General features: G+C 36.6%; 1 protein-coding gene across 1 annotated transcript; it reads left to right on the top strand.

The window, feature by feature from the left end:
* The first annotated feature begins 2,395 nt into the window (after nucleotides 1-2,395).
* On the top strand, nucleotides 2,396-11,723 carry adamts15b (ADAM metallopeptidase with thrombospondin type 1 motif, 15b). The gene is made up of 8 exons (XM_016503400.1): nucleotides 2,396-3,340; nucleotides 4,856-4,988; nucleotides 5,594-5,761; nucleotides 5,894-6,177; nucleotides 7,554-7,731; nucleotides 7,817-7,992; nucleotides 8,888-9,063; nucleotides 10,639-11,723. Exons 1-8 carry the CDS (start codon nucleotides 2,396-2,398, stop codon nucleotides 11,408-11,410), a joined length of 2,832 nt encoding a protein of 943 aa, XP_016358886.1. The 3' UTR covers nucleotides 11,411-11,723.
* Nucleotides 11,724-20,552: the final 8,829 nt, after the last annotated feature.

The raw sequence follows: 20,552 nt of genomic DNA on the forward strand, positions 1-20,552 counted from the left end.
CTTCTTCACTTGTGTTTTTTGGAAATTCTGTACAGAAGATGTGTACTAGCGCCCCCTACCGTATAACAATGAAAACATGGATTCCTGGAGCACAAGTATACCTCAAATATATTTAGACTTTTTTCTAAGTATAAGTCAAGTATACTTAAATGTCATTTTAAGTATATTTCTGAGAAGTACATAAAGCCCATTCCTGAGAAGTACATAAAAAGTAGACTAAAAGTATACTTTCCTATTTTTTGTTTAAAAGAAGTATACCAATAGCACACTTGAATAAACTTCTTTTTCATAAGGGATAAGATAAACTGTATTATTGTAGACCTATGACTATTCCTCAACATTCCTAATGTATATAGTAGAATTCATATTTTGTTACATTAGCTGTAGTATGTAAAGTTACAATAAAACATTTTCACTCAATTATACATTTGTTGGCAGTGAACTCCACCAAGAAGATTATAGTAAACAGTCTTTTAATGAGCATTTATGATTATGACAACAACTAATCTAAATAATCTGTATGGTTCACAACCAGTCTGTACTCTGTATGCCTATCGATTGAGATTGAAAATACAAAATGCACAAAAACAAGATATCCACTGGTTTATAGCACATAGTGAACTTCCATTCTCTATAACCCCAGAAGCGATGTTATACAGAATATGACATTTAGGTCAGCAATGATGGTCACAAATATAAAGAGAGGTCCTGATGTGCATTCGAAAAACAGCAAACCGATGGAGCTATTCCAATATCCAGACAGGCTAGTCCATAGTATCTCTATATCAAATGTGACGTGTTTCACTGTGGGCAAGGGCAAAGAAGCTGCAGTGTTCCCAGATGTGAATCATCTGGCAGTTCATGCAACAATTCACAGTAGGTGTCATCATGGTCAGTCATCTACTGTATGTGTTGCTTCCAAAGAGTTTCCAAGGCCCTCTCATGACCACATGTGTGGAGCTCAGCTGATAAGAGGGGGTTGGGGTAAATATAAAGGACTTGCTAGGCTATAGCATCCAGCAGTACACAAACTTGCAGAGCCTAGTTTGCAAATAATGAAACCAATCAATTTTGAACCTGATTTATATGGATTCTGGTAACAAAGCATCACTCAAGGGAATACATGATGGTTAAAAAAAGGTAAAGACTGTACATGCTCAGGTACATATTTTTGAATATCATATTTATACTATTACACTACATATCTCACTATTCAATAGGTTGCATCTGTTTGGAGGTGTATTGACGACATGAATTTAGATTTTTCTTACTGTCAAATGGCAATAAAAATAGATGTAACTTTATTTATTAAAAAATGTAGGCTAATTTATTCAAACGTTATTTAGAATCAGAATCAGAATCAGAAAGAGCTTTATTGCCAAGTATGTTTGCACATACAAGGAATTTGTTATAGTGTCACAAGCTATAATATTTACCAATGCAATATTATATCTGTTAAAGCAGCTATAGGAAATATGTTTTGCCCATAGTTTTAAATGTTTAGTGCAATTACTGACAATAACTGACAATAACTAATCTCTGTATTATGTTTGTGAATATTTTTGAGTGGTGACTCTTAAAGCAATTGTTCACCTTCACTTTTACTTAAGTAACAATCTGTCTTTACAACTTTTACTTGTAATGGAGTAATATTTTACCAGCAGTATCTGTACTTTCACTCAAGTAATGGAGTTGAGTACTTTGTCCGCCTCTGCATCTAACTAAAATGTTGCAGAAAAAAAAAAGTTCCATAAATGATGTAAAAAAAATGTTTTGTAGGCTAACTAACATTTTGAGAAGGTTATGAAAGATCAGATAACTTTGAACGTTCTATTGTCTCATGAACTAAAATCAAAATTATTAGGATTATGTGTTTGTTGCTTTTACCTCCTCTCATTAATACCAGATAAAACTGTTTTAAACTGGCACTGATTGTATTAAACAAACATGAATGTGGTTTTATAGAACATTTGATGAAAATTGTTATAATTTCATTATATTTTGTAAAAAAGAAAACTATTTAATTATTATTATTATTATTATTATTAAGACCCCCCAAAATCGTTTGCCAATTGTTCCACACCTCTACAAATGACAAGTCTTAGTATGGAGTGGGAGGTTACCTCTGAAGCGCGGCTGGCTTGATGCTCATATTTAGAGAGCCAGATGTGTCTACAGTGTTCAGCATGAACCATGAGCTCTCATCTGAACTTCCCAAAAACTCTTATTACAATCTGCAATGTTTACATATGACGCAAAAGAATAAAAAAGAGAGAGCTGGTTTCACGGAGAGAAACACCAGGGCGATGGATGGGGACTGTGTGTACGGAACCGTGATCAACAGCATCACGGTGTGAATTACACTCTGAAGGATATCTAATCACCGCCAACAACGATGTCGGTTTTTCCCGTAGTTTTGTTTCGTCTCTTGCCCATGCTGTTTTTAACGAAAATATACCTCTGTATGGAAACTGATTTTTGTGAACCTGTTCGACTTGACCGTGAAAATTTCCCAAGTCATGACAAACTGAACAAAGACCTCGTTGTTTACAGAATAAACGCTTTTAATCAGGAATTGTATCTTAATCTTCTGCCTGACTCAGGTTTTCTGGCTCCTGGTGGCACATTTCAGTATGACACAATATCTTCAAGTGCTTTTTTAGGAGGTGATTTTAGAAGATGCTTTTACTCCGGTGATATTAATGCAGACAGGAATTCATATGCAGCTCTCAGTCTCTGTGGAGGTGTCCGAGGAGCGTTTTCTTACAACGGGATGGAGTACCTCATAGAGCGCAGGTCGACCAACACAGTACCAGGAATTATCTCAGATGATGCTGAAAAAACGCACATCATCCGCAGGAGAAGACATCTTCACGCCCCGAACTCAACATCTAGGTGCGGAGTTACATCCAGTTTAAACCAGGGCGTTGTGGAGTCGCTGGAAAAGTATAAACATGTTAAGCGACACACGAGGAACTTAACAGAAACTTTGCTGAAAAGCATGAGCAGATCGAAAAGATTCGCCTCTATACCGAGGTACGTAGAGGTACTGGTTGTTGCTGATGAGTCCATGGCAAAATTCCACGGCGACGACCTGAAGCATTACCTTTTGACTCTCATGTCTGTCACTGCAAAGCTGTACAAACACCCCAGTATCTTGAACGCCATCAGTATAGTGGTTGTAAAGCTTATGGTGATTAATGAGGCAGAAAAAGGACCCAAAGTATCCAGTAACGCGGCACTAACGCTGCGCAATTTCTGCACCTGGCAGAAGAAGCTGAACAAGATCAACGACAAACACCCAGAGTACTGGGATACTGCTATTTTGTTTACAAAGCAGGTAAGAAATGATGTTCTCATATGGGCCAATGACTGTTCTTGTCTGAAAATAGGTTATTTAAAACACACATAGAACGGTAATTCAATTCAATACATATAATAAACTCTTTTTTGAATTTCTGTATTAATGTTTTAATTTTGTGAGGATTAAGGTAAAAATGTCTGGTGCTGTGGTTGTAGATCTGTAGATTTCAATAAAATAAGTAAGTAAATAAATAAATAAATAAAACAAGAGATGAAGCAATTTTCGAATCATAAAATTATTTTAAAATTAGTTTTTTTAATAGTCTGGTAAATGAAAGTCTGTGTGGTGTAACCAGGAAGCCATTTTGTTGTCATGTGTCAAAAAGTCATTAAACAACAGAGACCCCAGACCCTCATGACTGTGGCAAGACAGTTTTTATATATTTTGAATGTATTTTTTTTTTTTTTTTAAATATAAAATCTAAATCTAAATACAGAATTTACATACCACCTTTGAAAAATGTTTGAAAATATTTTGAAATTTGAGAATTTCACTCACATTTAATCAAGGTAGAGTATTTCGTTGTTTGCACCACTTGACATTTGTCATTTAGGTAATTAAATCAAAATATTTACACAAAGATTTCTCCTTTTAATCATCTCTGACATCACATCTTTCAGCGGTTTTGCCACAATTTAAACACTTTCTATACTAACATGACATGCCATCTGGATAGAACGTAGTAAAACATGTCAGGAAATAAGTCAAGTTTAGGGAGTGCCCCTAAAAGAAAATGTAATTCTCTACCATTTGATTCCAATATAAACTTAAAAGCACCATTACATCACCAGAAAGCTGAAAACACACGTCATGTGTGTAATACTGACTCAAGAAGAGAAGTGATCCAAGTCAGCTGTCATTACACTGCTAACTATTATGCCAAGGTACCTGCACTGCACCTGCTATTTCAGCCAAATTAACTCATGCCTCTCAATTACAGCAATCCAAACTTCTATTTTGCTGCTTGGTATGTTAAAAATTGAACTGATTACTTCTGTAACTTCTCATAGTCATCAACTGCCCCACTCTTATGTGACAGCATGAGAAAGTTGGAACATTCATGTCAAGATGATATTGGAATGTATTCAGCTTTCCCAAATGTTCTCCCTGAAGTCTCCAGGTGGCTGCACTATGATGTTCTCACATGGTTCCATCTGTCCTCTTAACAATGTCGTAACCACAGCTGTTTACAGGCATTCTTGGCCACCCTCACTGCTCCACACAGCCCTGTGCTTCTCATTATGTCAATACACAATAATAAATAATAATAATAAAAGTATTTTGATCTGACAAATCGGTTCACAAACATACACTTTGGATCAGACCTAATCACTGGGGAAAGCTCAATGAGGAAGCATGGATTATGGAGATGAATTAAACGATTACTACTACCCTGGCTATCATCTTCATACTGCTCCTGAAACACTTGATGCTTGTTATGTCACATTGTGTTTCATCACTGATTTCACACTATAATCATTCTCTTCACAGGACCTGTGTGGGGCCACCACGTGTGACACGCTGGGTATGGCTGATGTAGGCACCATGTGTGATCCTAAGAGGAGCTGCTCAGTGATTGAAGATGATGGTCTCCCCTCAGCCTTCACCACCGCACATGAACTAGGTGAGAGCAAAACAGGTGAACTGAAGGTTCTTGTCTGCGTTCTCTTCCCAGCATTCACTCTGAGACTCTGTCTGTGGTGTAATTAAGTTGAATCCTTTAGGGTGATGGGATTTTGATGAGGCCTCTCACTTCTGAAATTCTATCTTGTATTCCTTGATCTTTGAACATGAATATTGTGCCAGCTGTTTCAAGAAAAAAGTCCTGTCACGCTTTATTATGAAATTAGAAGAACAATGACAACTGCATTCAAGAGTTTTCCACATCTCTTGATCCCTGTGAAAACAAAGGTTTAATAAAAGACCGATGGGAAAACATTAGCAGATGCTAAAAGAACCACATTCACTGGTGCATCAGTGCCATCCTTTTATGGTGTGTACAGACCTATGAAACTCTTTGTACGTTTGAATCTGTTAGCCATCGTACACCTTGCAAACAGACAGACAGACAGACAGACAGACAGATAGACAGATAGACAGATAGATAGATAGACTAAATTTAAAAGATACTCCTATCAATGGACATAAACTAACTATTCATTTTCATTTTCTGCTAATAAAATGAAAACAGACTGACATGGCTTGACTATTTCTTTGGCTCTTGTCCAGGGCATGTGTTCAGTATGCCACATGACAGTGTGAAGGCTTGTGAGGAGGTATTTGGAAAGCTCAAGGACAACCATATGATGTCTCCCACTCTGATCCAGATTGACCACAACACGCCCTGGTCTGTCTGCAGCGCTGCCATCATCACAGACTTCCTGGACGCTGGCCACGGTTAGTTCGACTACTCTGCTGCAATCAACTCTGACGTGTGTGGCTCAGCAATGTCGAGCAGATACATTGCTCAGCTACACAAATCACCAATACTAAATGTATAATATGCATTAAGTACCTTTTCTTCTCCAGGTGACTGTCTGCTGGATCAGCCGCAAAAGCTACTGGCTCTTCCAGCTGACCCTCCAGGTGTCAGCTACTCGCTCAGCCGTCAGTGTGAACTGGCCTTTGGCTCAGGATCCAAGCCCTGTCCTTACATGCAGGCCTGCTCCAAACTGTGGTGCACTGGGAAAGCTAAAGGACAGCTGGTGTGTCAGACTCGCCACTTTCCCTGGGCTGATGGTACGTCCTGTGGCAGCAACAAGTTGTGCTATCGGGGGATCTGTACTGATAAGCAAAATACCACCAAAAACAAGGTGAGTGATGTGCTAACTACAGTATATCTGACTATAGACAATTGCGCTTGTATCGTTTTACTTGACACACGTCAATCATTTCTGGATTTTAAAATGTACACTACTGTTCAAAAATCAAGATGTTTCTGAACAGTCTTTTTTGGTCACCAAGGCTGCATTTATTTCATCAAAAATACAGTAAAAACAGTAATAATGTGAAATATGATAACTGTTTTCTTTTTTTATATATTTTAAAATGTAATTTATTCCTAAATGGAAAAGGATTAGGGCCAAGCAAAAATAAAAAATAAAACAATCTCGAGATGATTGAAGTCATAATGTTCATTGTCAGCATTTTATTTGGACTTTTTTCTATTTTCTATATTTTTATCGAAACACAACATTTTTCTCGTAATTTAATGAGTTTATTCTCAACATTTCATTTCACCTTTTTTTCCTCGAAATGTAAAAAGATTTTCTCCAAACACAACAACTTTATTCTTGAAATTTAATGAGTTTATTCTCAACATTTTATTTTTGACATTTTTCTCAAAATTTAACAAGTTCAATCTCGTATTACAATGACTTAAATCACGAGATTGTTTTATTTTTTATTATTGCTTGGCCCTAATCCTCTACCGTATTCCTATGATGGCAAAGCTGAATTTTCAGCATCATTACCCCAGTCTTCAGTTTCACATGATCTTTCATAAATCATTCTAATATGCTGATTTGCTCAAGAAACATATCTCATTATTATCAATGTTGAAAACGGTGCTGCCATTGTTTTTTTTTTTTGTTTTTTTTTGTGGAAATCATGATAAATCTTTTCCAGATTCTAATAGAATTTAATAGAATCAGAATAGCAAAACAGTATTTTGTAATATTATTCAAAAAATATATATATATAATAAATATATATATATAAATATATACTGTATATATATATATAGAGAGAGAGAGAGAGAGAGATAAATAAATATATCTTTTGTAATATTATATGCCTTCACTGTCACTTTTGTAACTTTAAATCAATTTGATCAATTGTCCCTGCTGAATACAAGTTTTAGTTTATTTCAGGAAAATCCTGGCTATTCCAAGCTCTGTCATTGCAGTCAGCGGGTGTTTCTGTTGAACAGTCCACAAATGAAATAAATAAAGCGCGCGCATACATAATAAAACGTGCCTCACACAGATGCGTGCACTTTAACCCTTTAAGAGTGTAAAAAATAAGTTTATTTATTTATTTACTTTATTTATTTATTGTGGCATATAATGCTCATGATATGATTTTTCTGCTGCCAATGAACATTTAAATGCTAATCATTTTGAAGATATTTGCCTGTCTTCTCAGCAGGGATGTAATTGTTTCTGAGCCATGTTGACTCTTTCTGCAGGTAGATGGCCATTGGGGTCGGTGGGGTCCGTACGGTCCATGTTCCCGTACTTGTGGGGGAGGGGTGCAGCTCGCCAAAAGGGACTGTAACAACCCCGTCCCTGAAAACGGGGGCAAGTACTGCCAGGGACTGAGAGTGAAGTATCGCTCCTGCAACTTAGAGCCCTGTAAAGACTCAGGTAAAGGAAATACCTTTCAGTCTCATGTTCAACAACATGCTTAAGTCAATATTCATGTCTGACGATGACCTTTCGTTTGTGACAGGAAAGAGCTTTCGAGAAGAGCAGTGTGAGGCGTTCAATGGCATCAGTCTGAACACTAACAGACTAAGCCCATCTGTGGTCTGGGTCCCGAAATACTCTGGAGTCTCTGTTAAGGACAGATGCAAGCTCGTCTGCCGAGCCAGCGGCACCGGATACTTTTATGTCCTTGCGCAGAAGGTAAATAAATTAAAATACATGCTTAAATACTGCTAAGTTGTTTGACATTCATGGTTCATAAGCAGAAGTGCAGTTCTGAGCCAGTGTGCAGTTCTTATCTCATGGAAAGAATAACATCCACTTTTCAAAGTGAACGAGATACTTTTAAAAAGTAATGGTGAGAGCTTATCTCTCAGATATGGCCGTATGGAAAGACACAGTGCAGGACTGCTTCTCACAATTGCCCGTGATGTACAGTGGTACGTCACTAGCAGTACACTAGTCAGGGGCGCCGTAAGTTGGGGGAGGTTAGGACGATTCTAAGGGCCCGACAATGGAGGGGGACCCCCCGAGGGGGAAACGCGATTTCTACCGAGGGGAACGCGGAACGTGATCTGTATGTTGGGGGAACACAACAACACAACAAAGCGACGAGCGATGCTACATTCAGCACTAGCCATGTCCACATGACAACTCATTGGACCAAATCATGCTCTTTGTGTATATTAAATAATGTAACACTGAAAACTGGAGTAATTATGCTGAAAATTTATATACAGCAATGTATATACTTTTAATTTTAAGGCTTGTATACTTCATATACTTTACATAGGTTTAATTTTTATCTTTATTCCACTGTGTAAATGTCTATTTCTTTATCTATTTAAATACTATGAATGATTCAGAGCAGGACAAACGTAAGTTTGTTGTTGTACAATGAAAAAAGGAGTTTGATGAAACTTGGACAAGGAGAGCTAGAAATGTTTCTGCAGATCAATTGGTAGTGTATGGCACTAGAAAAACCAAGGTCATAGGTTTTACTGGTTTTTACTATTGTTTAACTTAACACCTTTAAATTATCGTAATTAAAAAGAGGCTGATGGTGTAGTGAATGTGAATGGTATCTGTGTGACAGGTGGTGGACGGGACCCCTTGTTCTCCTGATACCTCAGCACTCTGTGTTCAGGGGACGTGCATTAAGGCTGGCTGCGATGGCAAACTGAGCTCCAACATGAAGTTTGACAAATGTGGTGTGTGTGATGGAGACAGCCAAAACTGCAAGAAAGTCTCTGGAATGTTCACAAAACCCATGTAAGTGCTTTGTCTCTGAGTCTACGGTTTTAAAAGATTTGAAGGACTAGCGTCAGCTGCAGCAATGTCTTCAGGGTTGTTTGCCATTCAGAAGTGAACTGCAAATGCTTTTAAATTCCACTTCTGTTCCTGATTTTTATTCGAATTTGAATTGAATTTGAGTTGGTGTTAATGTGATTTAAGGGTGCGTTCACACTTGTCATGTTTGGTTCGATTAAAACAAACTCTTGTGCGATTTCTCTGTTAGCGTGGTTCATTTGAGTAACTGTAAACGCTGCCATCCGATCTCTGGTGCGCACCAAACAAGTGGACTGAGACCGCTAAAAAGATGGGTCTTGGTCCGCTTCCAAACGAACTCTGGTGTGGTTCGAATGAAATATGAACGCAACACGGACCAAATACTTCTAAATGAAAAAAAACACAGGATGTAATGACTATATGTGACGCAATGCGACATGATTTGATGACGTGGAACGAGCGGTGTATCCAAAACAAAATGAGCAGAGGGCTACATGGAGCAACAAGGAGGTAAAGTGCCTTTTATGAGCGCTTTGTGAGTTTGCAGTTGGTAAAAATAAAATCATATGTACACGCAACGAGCATGCTTAGTCCAGCAGACAGCATTAGGTGTGTTCGACTTAAAGCGGCGCTGAGCAGACAGATCGGGTGAATGGGTACAAACTTTGATGTCATACACGATCGTCTTCGCAGCGCCACTATAAATCGAACACACCTATTGTTTGGGGTGTTCGGTAAGTTCCATCACGAAATACATGTCATTCAACCCGACCAATCAAGTTGTGAACGTATGACTATGCCTTTAAGTTCGGTGTCTTTAAGTTCGCTGTCAAAAATGCCAGTGTGAATGCTAAGCGGACCAGGACCAAATGTATGGTTTTTCTTATTTGGTCCGGACCAAATTAACCATGAGAACCAAACTACAAGTGTGAACGCACCCTTAAATTGCGATTCAAACTTAAGGAAGCAAAATTAAAATAAGTAAGAGTTTTAATATTAAGGTGACATAGTTACATGTCACATGTACTTACAGTACTATAGTAATTACAGTAAATTATGCATAATTACAAGTAACTAACACTAAACCAAACCCTAACTCTAAAGTACATGTAGTTAATGAATATTACTCAGTACTTATGTGTAATTACACTGTAATAACATCACCTTAAACTAAAATAAAATAACCTTAACATGAACTGAAATTCAAAGAAGCTCATAAAACTGCTACAAGTGTAATTAACTAAAGCAGAAAAATAAATTAATCAAAAAAGAAAAATGTACTTAATTTTAATTCTTTAATAATTTATTTTATTTTAGTATTTTAATTTAAAAATACAATAATTTTTGGAACAACACTTTTTTTCACATTTGCCATCATGCTAATATCTGTTGAATTTTTTTTAATTGTAAATTCCACGTTAACTTCATTCCAGTTCAGCTTCTAACAGAAATTCCTGAGTGGTGTCCCTAATTCAATTCAAATTCCAAATCATGAATCAAAAAGAAGCCAAATCTTTAATTCTGAATATTGTCCAACTCTGTGATCTCATTTTTCAGGAATGGATATAACTTTGTGGTGACTCTACCGGTCGGAGCTGCAAACGTGGACGTAAGGCAGCGCGGTTACCGTGGTTTGGTTAACGATGACAACTATTTAGCAGTAAAGAACATCCACGGCAAATATCTCCTGAACGGAAACTTTGTGGTTTCAGCTGTAGAAAAAGACATTATCGTAAAGGGAAGTCTGCTGCGCTACAGTGGAACGGGCACATCGGTGGAGACGCTGCAGGCCTCCAGACCTCTCAAAGAGTCTCTCACGGTGGAACTGTTGTCGGTGGGTAAAATGACACCTCCTCGAGTGCGCTACTTCTACTACCTGAATGTGGGAAATAAAGAGGGGAAGGTCCTAAAGAAGGAGGAGAGGAACCCTACGCAGAACAGTGTGCTGGAGGACAGCAATAAAGTGGAGCTGAAGAAGCCGGCCTATCAGATGCCATCTTATAAGTGGGTGGCGGCGGATTGGAATAAGTGCTCGGTTACCTGTGGGAACGGAGTTCAAAATAGACTGATACAGTGTTTGGATTCGGATGGGGAAACAGCTACACATTGTGATGGCACACAAAAGCCCAATGCCATAAGGGTGTGTGGTGACCCTTGCCCAACTTGGAGCATTGGCAACTGGTCCTCATGCTCTAAAACCTGTGGGAAAGGCTTTAAGAGACGCCCACTACGATGCATCACTCAAACTGGGCTGCTTTTACCAAGAGACCACTGCTCAAGCAAAAGAAAGCCACAGGAACTGGACTTTTGCATTGTTCGGTCCTGCTAGTGAACACCAAAGTGATCGTTTTATGTGTGCATCCTCTGTTGCCTCATTTGTAATGAGAATATTCTCACAAACGATGTCTTTTACCATTGCAATGTTACATGTTAAGGTACAGCTATCGCCTACCTCGAAAAGGACAGGGTGTTTTAAAGCAACCAAATAACACAGACCACGTAAAGCTGCAAAATGTTATGCTTTGGCATTAAAACTTTTGCAAAAGCGGACTTTTACAGTATCACCTCTACATATGGTTGTAGAAAAAGTGACAAAATCAGACAGTGTTTGAAATTTGTATTCAGACTTTAAATACATGTGAATAATTTGATCTAAATGTGAAGCACATTGTATGCAAAAATAGGGCGACTTGGTCCATGCACTATTGATCAATTGTATTCGTACAGTATATTAGGCTGAGATAGTCAGTAGATGAAAGCATTCCTAATCACTGAAGGTTCAACGAGCAGAATTTAGGGGTTACATATAAGTTTAGAGAAGACAAAATAATGATGCCAAAAGTAGGCTTTTAGTTTGGGTTTAGTGAAAGTAATCAGTAATTTACCCTCTCATTTTGGGCAGATTGTGAACACATATTTACATTTATAAAATAATGTTAATGTTTAGTATAATGGTACTGTACGCAAAGGGATAAAATAGTTAAATACTATAAATAAATCAGTTAATATACTTTATGGCACAAATCTTCATCAGTTCAGCTATCTATATACTGTAAGTATACCAGTTAGAAAGTCTTTGAGTATTTTAATTTTTTTATTGTAAATCCGATCTCTGCTAAAAGACACTGATGTTGATAAAGCCTCGGTACTGCAAATGTTGTGCAAAACCAACTTCTTATAAAATATGATTTCAATATCAAAAATCTCCACAGGATACAGAGGAAAACATAAGAAATATTAAACTCATGCAGCTGCTACGGCCACTATGATTTTAGCTGTAAAGTCACCATGTTTCTTAGATGAAAAATCAACAGTATGTTTAATTGTAAGTGTATTAGATGTATTCTCTGCTGGATCTATGAAGATACATCTATGATCTATGAGACCCCCCCACATGATTGTAAAGCGCTTTGGGTGTACAACAATACACAGTAAAAGCGCTATATAAATGCATCATTCATTCATTCATTCAATCATACATTGTAACGTGTAAACCAAACGTTGTTGTTGAGAGCATCTCATTCATTCCAAAGGTGCTTCCTTGTATCATTATGTTTTCTCATCTTTTGATGTTAATACAGCAAAAGGCGCTTATGCTTTTCTATTGGAATCCATTGTATACTATGTATACATCCATCAACTGTGCAGAAATAAATACAGAAATGACATGAACTGCTCTGAGAGATCTCCTCACAATGCGTATGAATCATGTATATGTTAATGATATAAACTGTGCTGAAAAGTCATTTGGTCACGGCAGCTAATCTCCTCACTAAAGGCCGGATGAAGTGTCAAGGACAATCCCATAGCGTTCAGTGACACTGGAATTCTGCTGAGACGACTGTTCAGTCTTTCCCGGGAAAAAACCTGACGATCTCAGGCCTGATAATCCTCTCCAATCGTGTGACGGAGCTCAACCATCTCCAATGTTTCACATGTCAGGCCGAGCCACAGGTTATAGCCTATACTGGTATAAACTTTGCTATAATGCGTTTTTTTTAAGCAAGAGTAAAGAAAATATATATAAATTAATATTTTTTTTTGGGTGTACAACAATACGCAGTAAAAGCGCTATATAAATGCATCATTCATTCATTCATTCAATCATACATTGTAACATGTGTAAACCAAACGTTGTTGTTGAGAGCATCTCATTCATTCCAAAGGTGCTTCCTTGTATCATTATGTTTTCTCATCTTTTGATGTTAATACAGCAAAAGGCGCTTATGCTTTTCTATTGGAATCCATTGTATACTATGTATACATCCATCAACTGTGCAGAAATAAATACAGAAATGACATGAACTGCTCTGAGAGATCTCCTCACAATGCGTATGAATCATGTATATGTTAATGATATAAACTGTGCTGAAAAGTCATTTGGTCACGGCAGCTAATCTCCTCACTAAAGGCCGGATGAAGTGTCAAGGACAATCCCATAGCGTTCAGTGACACTGGAATTCTGCTGAGACGACTGTTCAGTCTTTCCCGGGAAAAAACCTGACGATCTCAGGCCTGATAATCCTCTCCAATTGTGTGACGGAGCTCAACCATCTCCAATGTTTCACATGTCAGGCCGAGCCACAGGTTATAGCCTATACTGGTATAAACTTTGCTATAATGCGTTTTTTTTAAGCAAGAGTAAAGAAAATATATATAAATTAATATTTTTTAAAAATGCAGTGCATAGAATGGGCGGTTTTTCAGGTGTAACCTAAACGTGTATGGAAACCATATCTGCATTCATAAGCAGTCACATTAAATGGGACTATTTCTCTTTGCCAGCCCTGCACATCCCCTGTCAATTAAAACCAGTGGTGGTCAGCTGTTTCCAACTCAAATATTTCCAACTCAGTGATTTTCATTACAAATGAAATTCCCCCCTGCTAGGATTATAACATTAGACGCAGCAAGTACTAACTTGGCATAGAAATCACAGTATTGAAAAATCAAAAGTACTACCTTCTCCAGCCAAGGTTAAATGAAATCATATACTTCTATATATATTTAATAACTAAATAATATACTGCATAATATCATTTAAATACTGTACATATCAATGTTATTTTAGTATCACTGAGATATAAGGTTTACTTTATTTCAGTTAACATTTTACTTCATTTTAAGTACCAAAGATGTTTTATGGTTTTAGTTTTATTAATTATAATAACCTTGACACATAATTTGTATATATATATATATATACACACACACACATACTATACTGAAATAATATTCTTCACACTGTATTTTGCATACATATAAGTTACATAACAAATTAAAATATAATTAATTAATTTATGTTCTAATTTACATTATAAAAAATAAAAAATACACATACAATGAAATCATTTTCTTTACATTATACTTTCAATTCTGTATATATCATTGACATTATAAATAAAAAAATAATTAAAACAACAACTAAAGGCACACTTAGTTAAGCCAAAAAAATCTAAAACAAAAAAATTAACAGTGATTATTTCAGCTTCAGTTATTCTGTAAATAATAAGAATGTGGCATCATTAGTGAAAACAAAGTGAATTTCCACTGACGACAAAAGCATTTTCACAACTGAAGATATTGGATGCAAGGGAGCAAATGGGTTTCCATGTGGTCATATGAAGTACTAATAAATATTATTCTTACATCACGATGCAGACACACACACACACACAGCTGCAATAAAAAGAGGCTTTGGCTATGAAATGAACAGCTTTGCATTTCAGGTCTCACGTATTTGAGGATTACGTTCAACACCTAAAGAGAAAAAATATGTAGTTTTTCAGCAGTCCTTTTAAAAAGCATGCATGATGACAGCTTTAACGCATTTATTTAGTACTTAACTATTCCAGAAAACTCTTCATGCATTTATTTATAGCTTTATTAATCTGGAAAACATTCATGCGCTGAACTAAACTTCAAGAGGTTCATCTTTGTTTGACTGAGTTCCAATAAAAATGGTCACTCTCCTATCTAAACACCGCACACAGTTTGTCCAACTTTACGATATTAAAACTCTCAGCTGCTTTGGATCTGTTGTTCCACAGGATTGACCTTGCCTGCTCCTGGACCTTGAGAACACCCATGAAAATCTATATGATCTGCGTTTCTGAAGTTAATGCTTGCTGAAGTTTGGACATGTTTTAAAATCAAAGACATTACCCTGTGGCAAATAAATGAGAGAATAAAAAAATGTGTTTTTGTCAAACTAGTCAAGCAGAGTCTCTGTTTTGCATTCAGTCTCATAAATCCTTGAATTAAAAATGTATTAGTGATTTTAAAATTAACTCCCTACGCATTTGGTGAATGTTAGCGGATGACGCAACCTCATTGTAAGCTTTTAACCTATTGTTACCCATTAAGTCTTTGTTCGGACCACCATACAAATCAAAAGCCAAGCGTGAAGACGGCCAGCAATAGTTAAGCAGGAGGAAAAAAGTTCTGTGAATCAAGAGGCCACGTTTCTTTCTTTGGCTTCTCTTGCCTGTTTCAGAGAGCTGCTTTAAATCCACGTCATTGGAGACATTGCTTTTACAAGGTCATTTGAGAGTTCAAGCTTAGAAAAGGAACAGGACCTGTTGCGGAGGTCTCGCATAATAAAAAAATCGCAAAAGAAATCTCCACAACATTAAAAAACCGAACGTTTAAAATGATCCAAAGCACAAATGCTAATTCTAGAGATCACATGAAGCTCCCAATGAGGCCACTGATGCCTGAGGGAAGGCCAAAAAGTATTTCAAAAAAGCTAATTTATTTGAAGTCTATTTTTATTTCTTGTAAATTAACTTATTCATTTTAAATATGTAAATTCATGTATTTACACGTGTAAAATGCATAGTCGTAAACAATATATATGGCTGAAATTTACAGAAGCTCGTTTCCACCAAAAAAAAAGGTAATTTCTACTTTTTATCTCACAATTCAGACTTTTTTTTCTCGAATTTCTGAGTTTATGTCCCACAGTTCTCAACTGTGAGAAGTGAGGGATATATATGCAGAATTGTAAAAAAAAAAATAAAAAAATATATATATAATCTCAGAATTGCAAGATATAAACTCTATTTTTTGCAATTCTGAATTGCTACAAACAAAACCTGGTTTGTTTAATATAAACTAATTTTGAGGGGGAAAAAATCCACAGGCTTCCATTGAATTTTAGAGGGAAAGTTCGTCCAAAAAATACATTCTGTCAACTTTTTCTCACATTCAAGAAAATAATAAATAAATTAAAATGTTAAAAACTTGAATGACTTTCATTCTATTGTGGAACACAAAAGAAAAATGTCTCAAAAAAAAAAAAAAATGAAGAATGAACAACAATGCAAGTCAAAGGGGTCCAGTGTTGTTTGGACCCCAAATTTCTTCGAAATATTTTTGTTTGTGTTCTGCATGAAAAAGAGAATTACACACAGGTTTAGAACAACATGAGGTAGAGTACATATTAACTTTTACCATTTGAATCTCTTTAATCATTTTGTAGCATGCTTTCAGGTCAGATAATCATTGAAAAATCAAAAATCAATACTTATGCATGATTTGGAATAATCATTTTGCAGAACAGTCATGTTTAAGCTAAACTCACAAAGTCTTTATTATGTGCAAATAGGCTTTTCTACAATATTCTTCAATATTCCATCACAAGGAGCTTCAAATACTTTTTATTTGGAAAGTGAAAAATGGCAAAAACACCGCATGGACCTCACCCTCTGCATTAGTTAGTGGGTATAATTGGGGATTTTCCAGGGTTACTGCAGATTTAAGTTGCTATGGTGAAAAGTTATAATGCACACCAAAATAAGGGTTGTGCCTAATGTGTGAGAAACTGTAGAGACATCAGAGCAAGGTACAGAGAACTGGAACTGGTGAGATCACAGCCACTCCCTGATCATCAACACAGAAATAGCCTCAGATTATGACATTGTGCAGCCATCATCATTTGCCCAGGCTGAGTTTGAAGTAAATGGCACGTGTTGTTGACATCCAAATTTACTGTTGCGATGGAGAAGGAAGTAAAAGGAAATAGATGATATATTGAATGTTTAAACAGAAATAGTGAGGTAGCCTAAAGCTGGAGACCCCAGGATAAAAGACGTTTCCATAAAATACTGACGTAACCTTTACGTAGAATCGTGTGACGTTCTCTTCCCCCTTCTTTTATAGTGAACAGAGAAAAAAATAATCCAATGCAAAATGACTGTTTATCCGTGTTTCTAAGGGCTCCTGTGTGAAAAAAAAGAAGGGTTTTGAATGTGCACTTGTAGTGTACAAACCTTAAAAGTATATTTTTTGCAGAGAATATAATATTAAAAGGCCACTCAAGTGTATTTAAAGAGAGTAGACTTTCATGGCTGTGTTTCTTAAGTCCACTTTAAAAAAAAAAAATAATTGTAATAATGTCAAATTAAAGGCTTTACTTTAAAACACTGTTTAAATATTCTTTTGTCATGCTTTTAAGAAGTACACTTATTTTTTGAACTATCCAAATCCATAAGACTTTGGTTAATATTCAAAACATGAGATATTTTTAATGAAACCTATGAGGTTCTTCATATTTGATGTGATCTATGCATGCATCAATCATTATTCAGATGTAAATAAAAGCCTAAATTTAAATGTGTTCATCATATAAGTAATCATAAAGAAATCATATAAAGTAATTACTTTAAATATCCTAAACATGACATTCTGTTTGCACGTATATTGTTTTCAAATATCCATAATATTATTTCCATAATAAGTATTATTTTTAAAGGTTTACTATTCACAAGGGCTTTGGAGTAAGAGTTTGGACATCGAAACATCATAAAACCTTTGTAAAGTCTGTAAAACAGACTTTTCCTTTTTGAAAATATTTTAGTGTGCAAGAAATACAATACTTTGATTAGCCTGAACTAAGGGAGGTTTGAGATATAATTTGAAATGTCAAGAGGGATCTTCCAGCACTGAGCTGAAGATGTGAACCATGGCTGCTTCTCCGGCCAGCCGCTCTTTCTTGCCCTTACAAAACAAAACTGCCTTTTGTTATCTTAAGAAGATGGAACCAGTGGATGCCAGGAATCCACAATCAATGCCAATGCTTTGATCCCTTGGACTGTCTCCACTGATGCTTGGCCTTTTTCAAGCTGACAGCAGTAGTTCTTCATCAAAATATGATATTAACTCACATGTGCATTAAATTACATGCAAAATTACATAATGAATGGCCTCTACATTCACTAGTAGCTAATCAGAGGAACAATTGCATTGAAATATACACACACACAGTTCCTCGATGCTCAGGACTGCTAGCTTTTTTCTAATCACACAGGAGAGAACAGCAAGGGTTAAATCTTAATTTGCTGTGTGTGCATGGCAAGTTGACAAGGGCCTGATTACCCCCTCTCCTCGCATGCTGTGCAGACACAGGCTCTGATAAGTGTGCTGTGTAAAGGAGGTAGTGAACCACGATCAGTGTTGGCAGAGGAGGAAATTTACCAGACACTTGCTCTGCCATAACTGGATGGGAGCAATGAAATCATGTGGCTTTCACCCTTCAACAGACATTTAACAATATGGTTGAGAGACGCCTTATTAAGGAGGAATCCAGTGAACTGATCTCTCCTGCTGTTTGATAATGCCCCCTTCCCATAGTGCCCTTGTTCTGTGAATGAAGCCAGATGGCTCTGCAGAGTATGGGGAAATATTCTTAATTAATGATGTGTTAAATTATAGACAGCACGTGGTCATCTTTACACCTTTTAACCCAACGAACACATTTAAAGCATATTATATGTGAAAACATGGAGGACATGCTGAACATGCAGAACTTACAAATAAGTGACATGGGCTGCTTTTCTTTACATTTTATTTTCTGTTTTTAAATATTAACTGATAAAATGTAGATTCCTCTAGAGTCCTCACATGCCTGCATTCAAAATTACTGAGGGGGTGTTTACATGACAACATTTTCAACTAAAGACAGAAAACCTTTTGTACGTTTTGGCCATTAATTAACATGACAACTCCTGAAAATGCAAACTTCTGAAAACAGGTTTTAAAGTGCAAATTATTAAAAACAATAGCGTTACTATTTCGGTGTGAACTACAAAAACGTGAATTTATAAAAACAGCGACGTCATGACCATGCATATTACGGGCACTATCATACACCCGGCGCAAGGCGCGGCGCAAGTGTTTTTGCTAGTTTCAGCCCGATGCAGTTCTCATTTTCCCATCCTGCGCCGCGTTGTTTAAATAGCAAATGCATTTGCGCCCATTTGTGCGCCCATGGGCGTGCTGGTCTGAAAACAAGGTGTGTTCAGGCGCATTGCTGGCACATTGCTATTTTGAGGAACTGAAAATAGACTGCGCCATAGACCAACTCAAACCTGGTTTAAAGTCTGCCGCAATATTTTTTCTTTGTTATTTAAAGAGCGCGTTAATAATATGCGCCTATAGGCGGGTGCACACAAACATTTTTCAAAATGAAAAATTACATTCCGCCATGAAAAAACACCCATTACTCATTAAAGGGGTCATATGATGCGATTTCAATTTTTCCTTTCTCTTTGGAGTGTTACAAGCTCTTGGTGCATAAAGAAGATCTGTAAAGTTGCAAAGACTAAAGTCTCAAATCCAAAGAGATATTCTTTATAAAAGTTAAGAGTCAGCCACACCTACCTAAAACGGCTCGTTCTAACAAATGTTCTTTTTAGCAGCATCATATGACCCCTTTAAGAGAATAAGGACAAACCGTTTAGATCATGCGCCCGGGCGCGCCGACCGTTTTCCCGTCGTTAAACTAGCAAAAGTGGATTCGGACACGCCCTGAGTGCACTTGCGCGGTGCGCTTTAGACCATGCGCTTAGATCGTTAAAATAGGGCCCTACATGTTCAGTCTATAGGTATGTGTGCAGGCACATAGTGTTTCTTTACAAAGTGGCATCGCCAACTACTGGCCTGGCATGCATACAGCGTTTTTAGTTCTGTACGTGAAACTTTTCTAAATAATGCAAAGGAAAAAAATCAGTTTTTGTCATGTAAACATATACTCTAAAATGAAAAAATTAAATAAAATTTGTCATGGCTGATTTCAAATCAAATTGCATCAATATGTTTTTTGCCACGTCACAACTATGGAAGCCCCTTCTCGCCACAGAATAAAAAATTAAAATAAATAAAAGTACCTGCAACTTTTTATCTCACAATTCTGACTTTTTTCTTGCGATTTTGAGAAAAAAGTCAAAATTACAAAATGTAAACTTTTTGTCAGAATGTAAGAATTTTGAGATTTAAATTCAGGGTTAGGCAATTCCAAGTTTACATCTCGCAACTGTTTTTTTCACCCACCACAAAATAAAAAATAAAAATGGTAATGGCAACTTTTTCTCACAATTCTGACTTTTTCTTGCAAATGGGAGTTTATATTACAAATCTGACAAAAATGCTCAGAATTGTGAGATAAAAATCACAATTACCTTTTTTATTTT

This window comes from Sinocyclocheilus anshuiensis, unplaced genomic scaffold, assembly GCF_001515605.1.
Source record: "Sinocyclocheilus anshuiensis isolate Anshui unplaced genomic scaffold, SAMN03320099.WGS_v1.1 scaffold1906, whole genome shotgun sequence".
NCBI lineage: Eukaryota > Metazoa > Chordata > Actinopteri > Cypriniformes > Cyprinidae > Sinocyclocheilus > Sinocyclocheilus anshuiensis.

Excerpts from the sequence above, each read along its gene's own strand:
- adamts15b (XM_016503400.1), top strand. The coding sequence starts at position 2,396 with ATGTCGGTTTTTCCCGTAGTTTTGTTTCGTCTCTTGCCCATGCTGTTT. Across the intron at positions 5,762-5,893 it reads CTTCCTGGACGCTGGCCACG|GTGACTGTCTGCTGGATCAG; the intron begins GTTAGTTCGACT and ends TTTCTTCTCCAG. Across the intron at positions 7,993-8,887 it reads TTTATGTCCTTGCGCAGAAG|GTGGTGGACGGGACCCCTTG; the intron begins GTAAATAAATTA and ends TCTGTGTGACAG.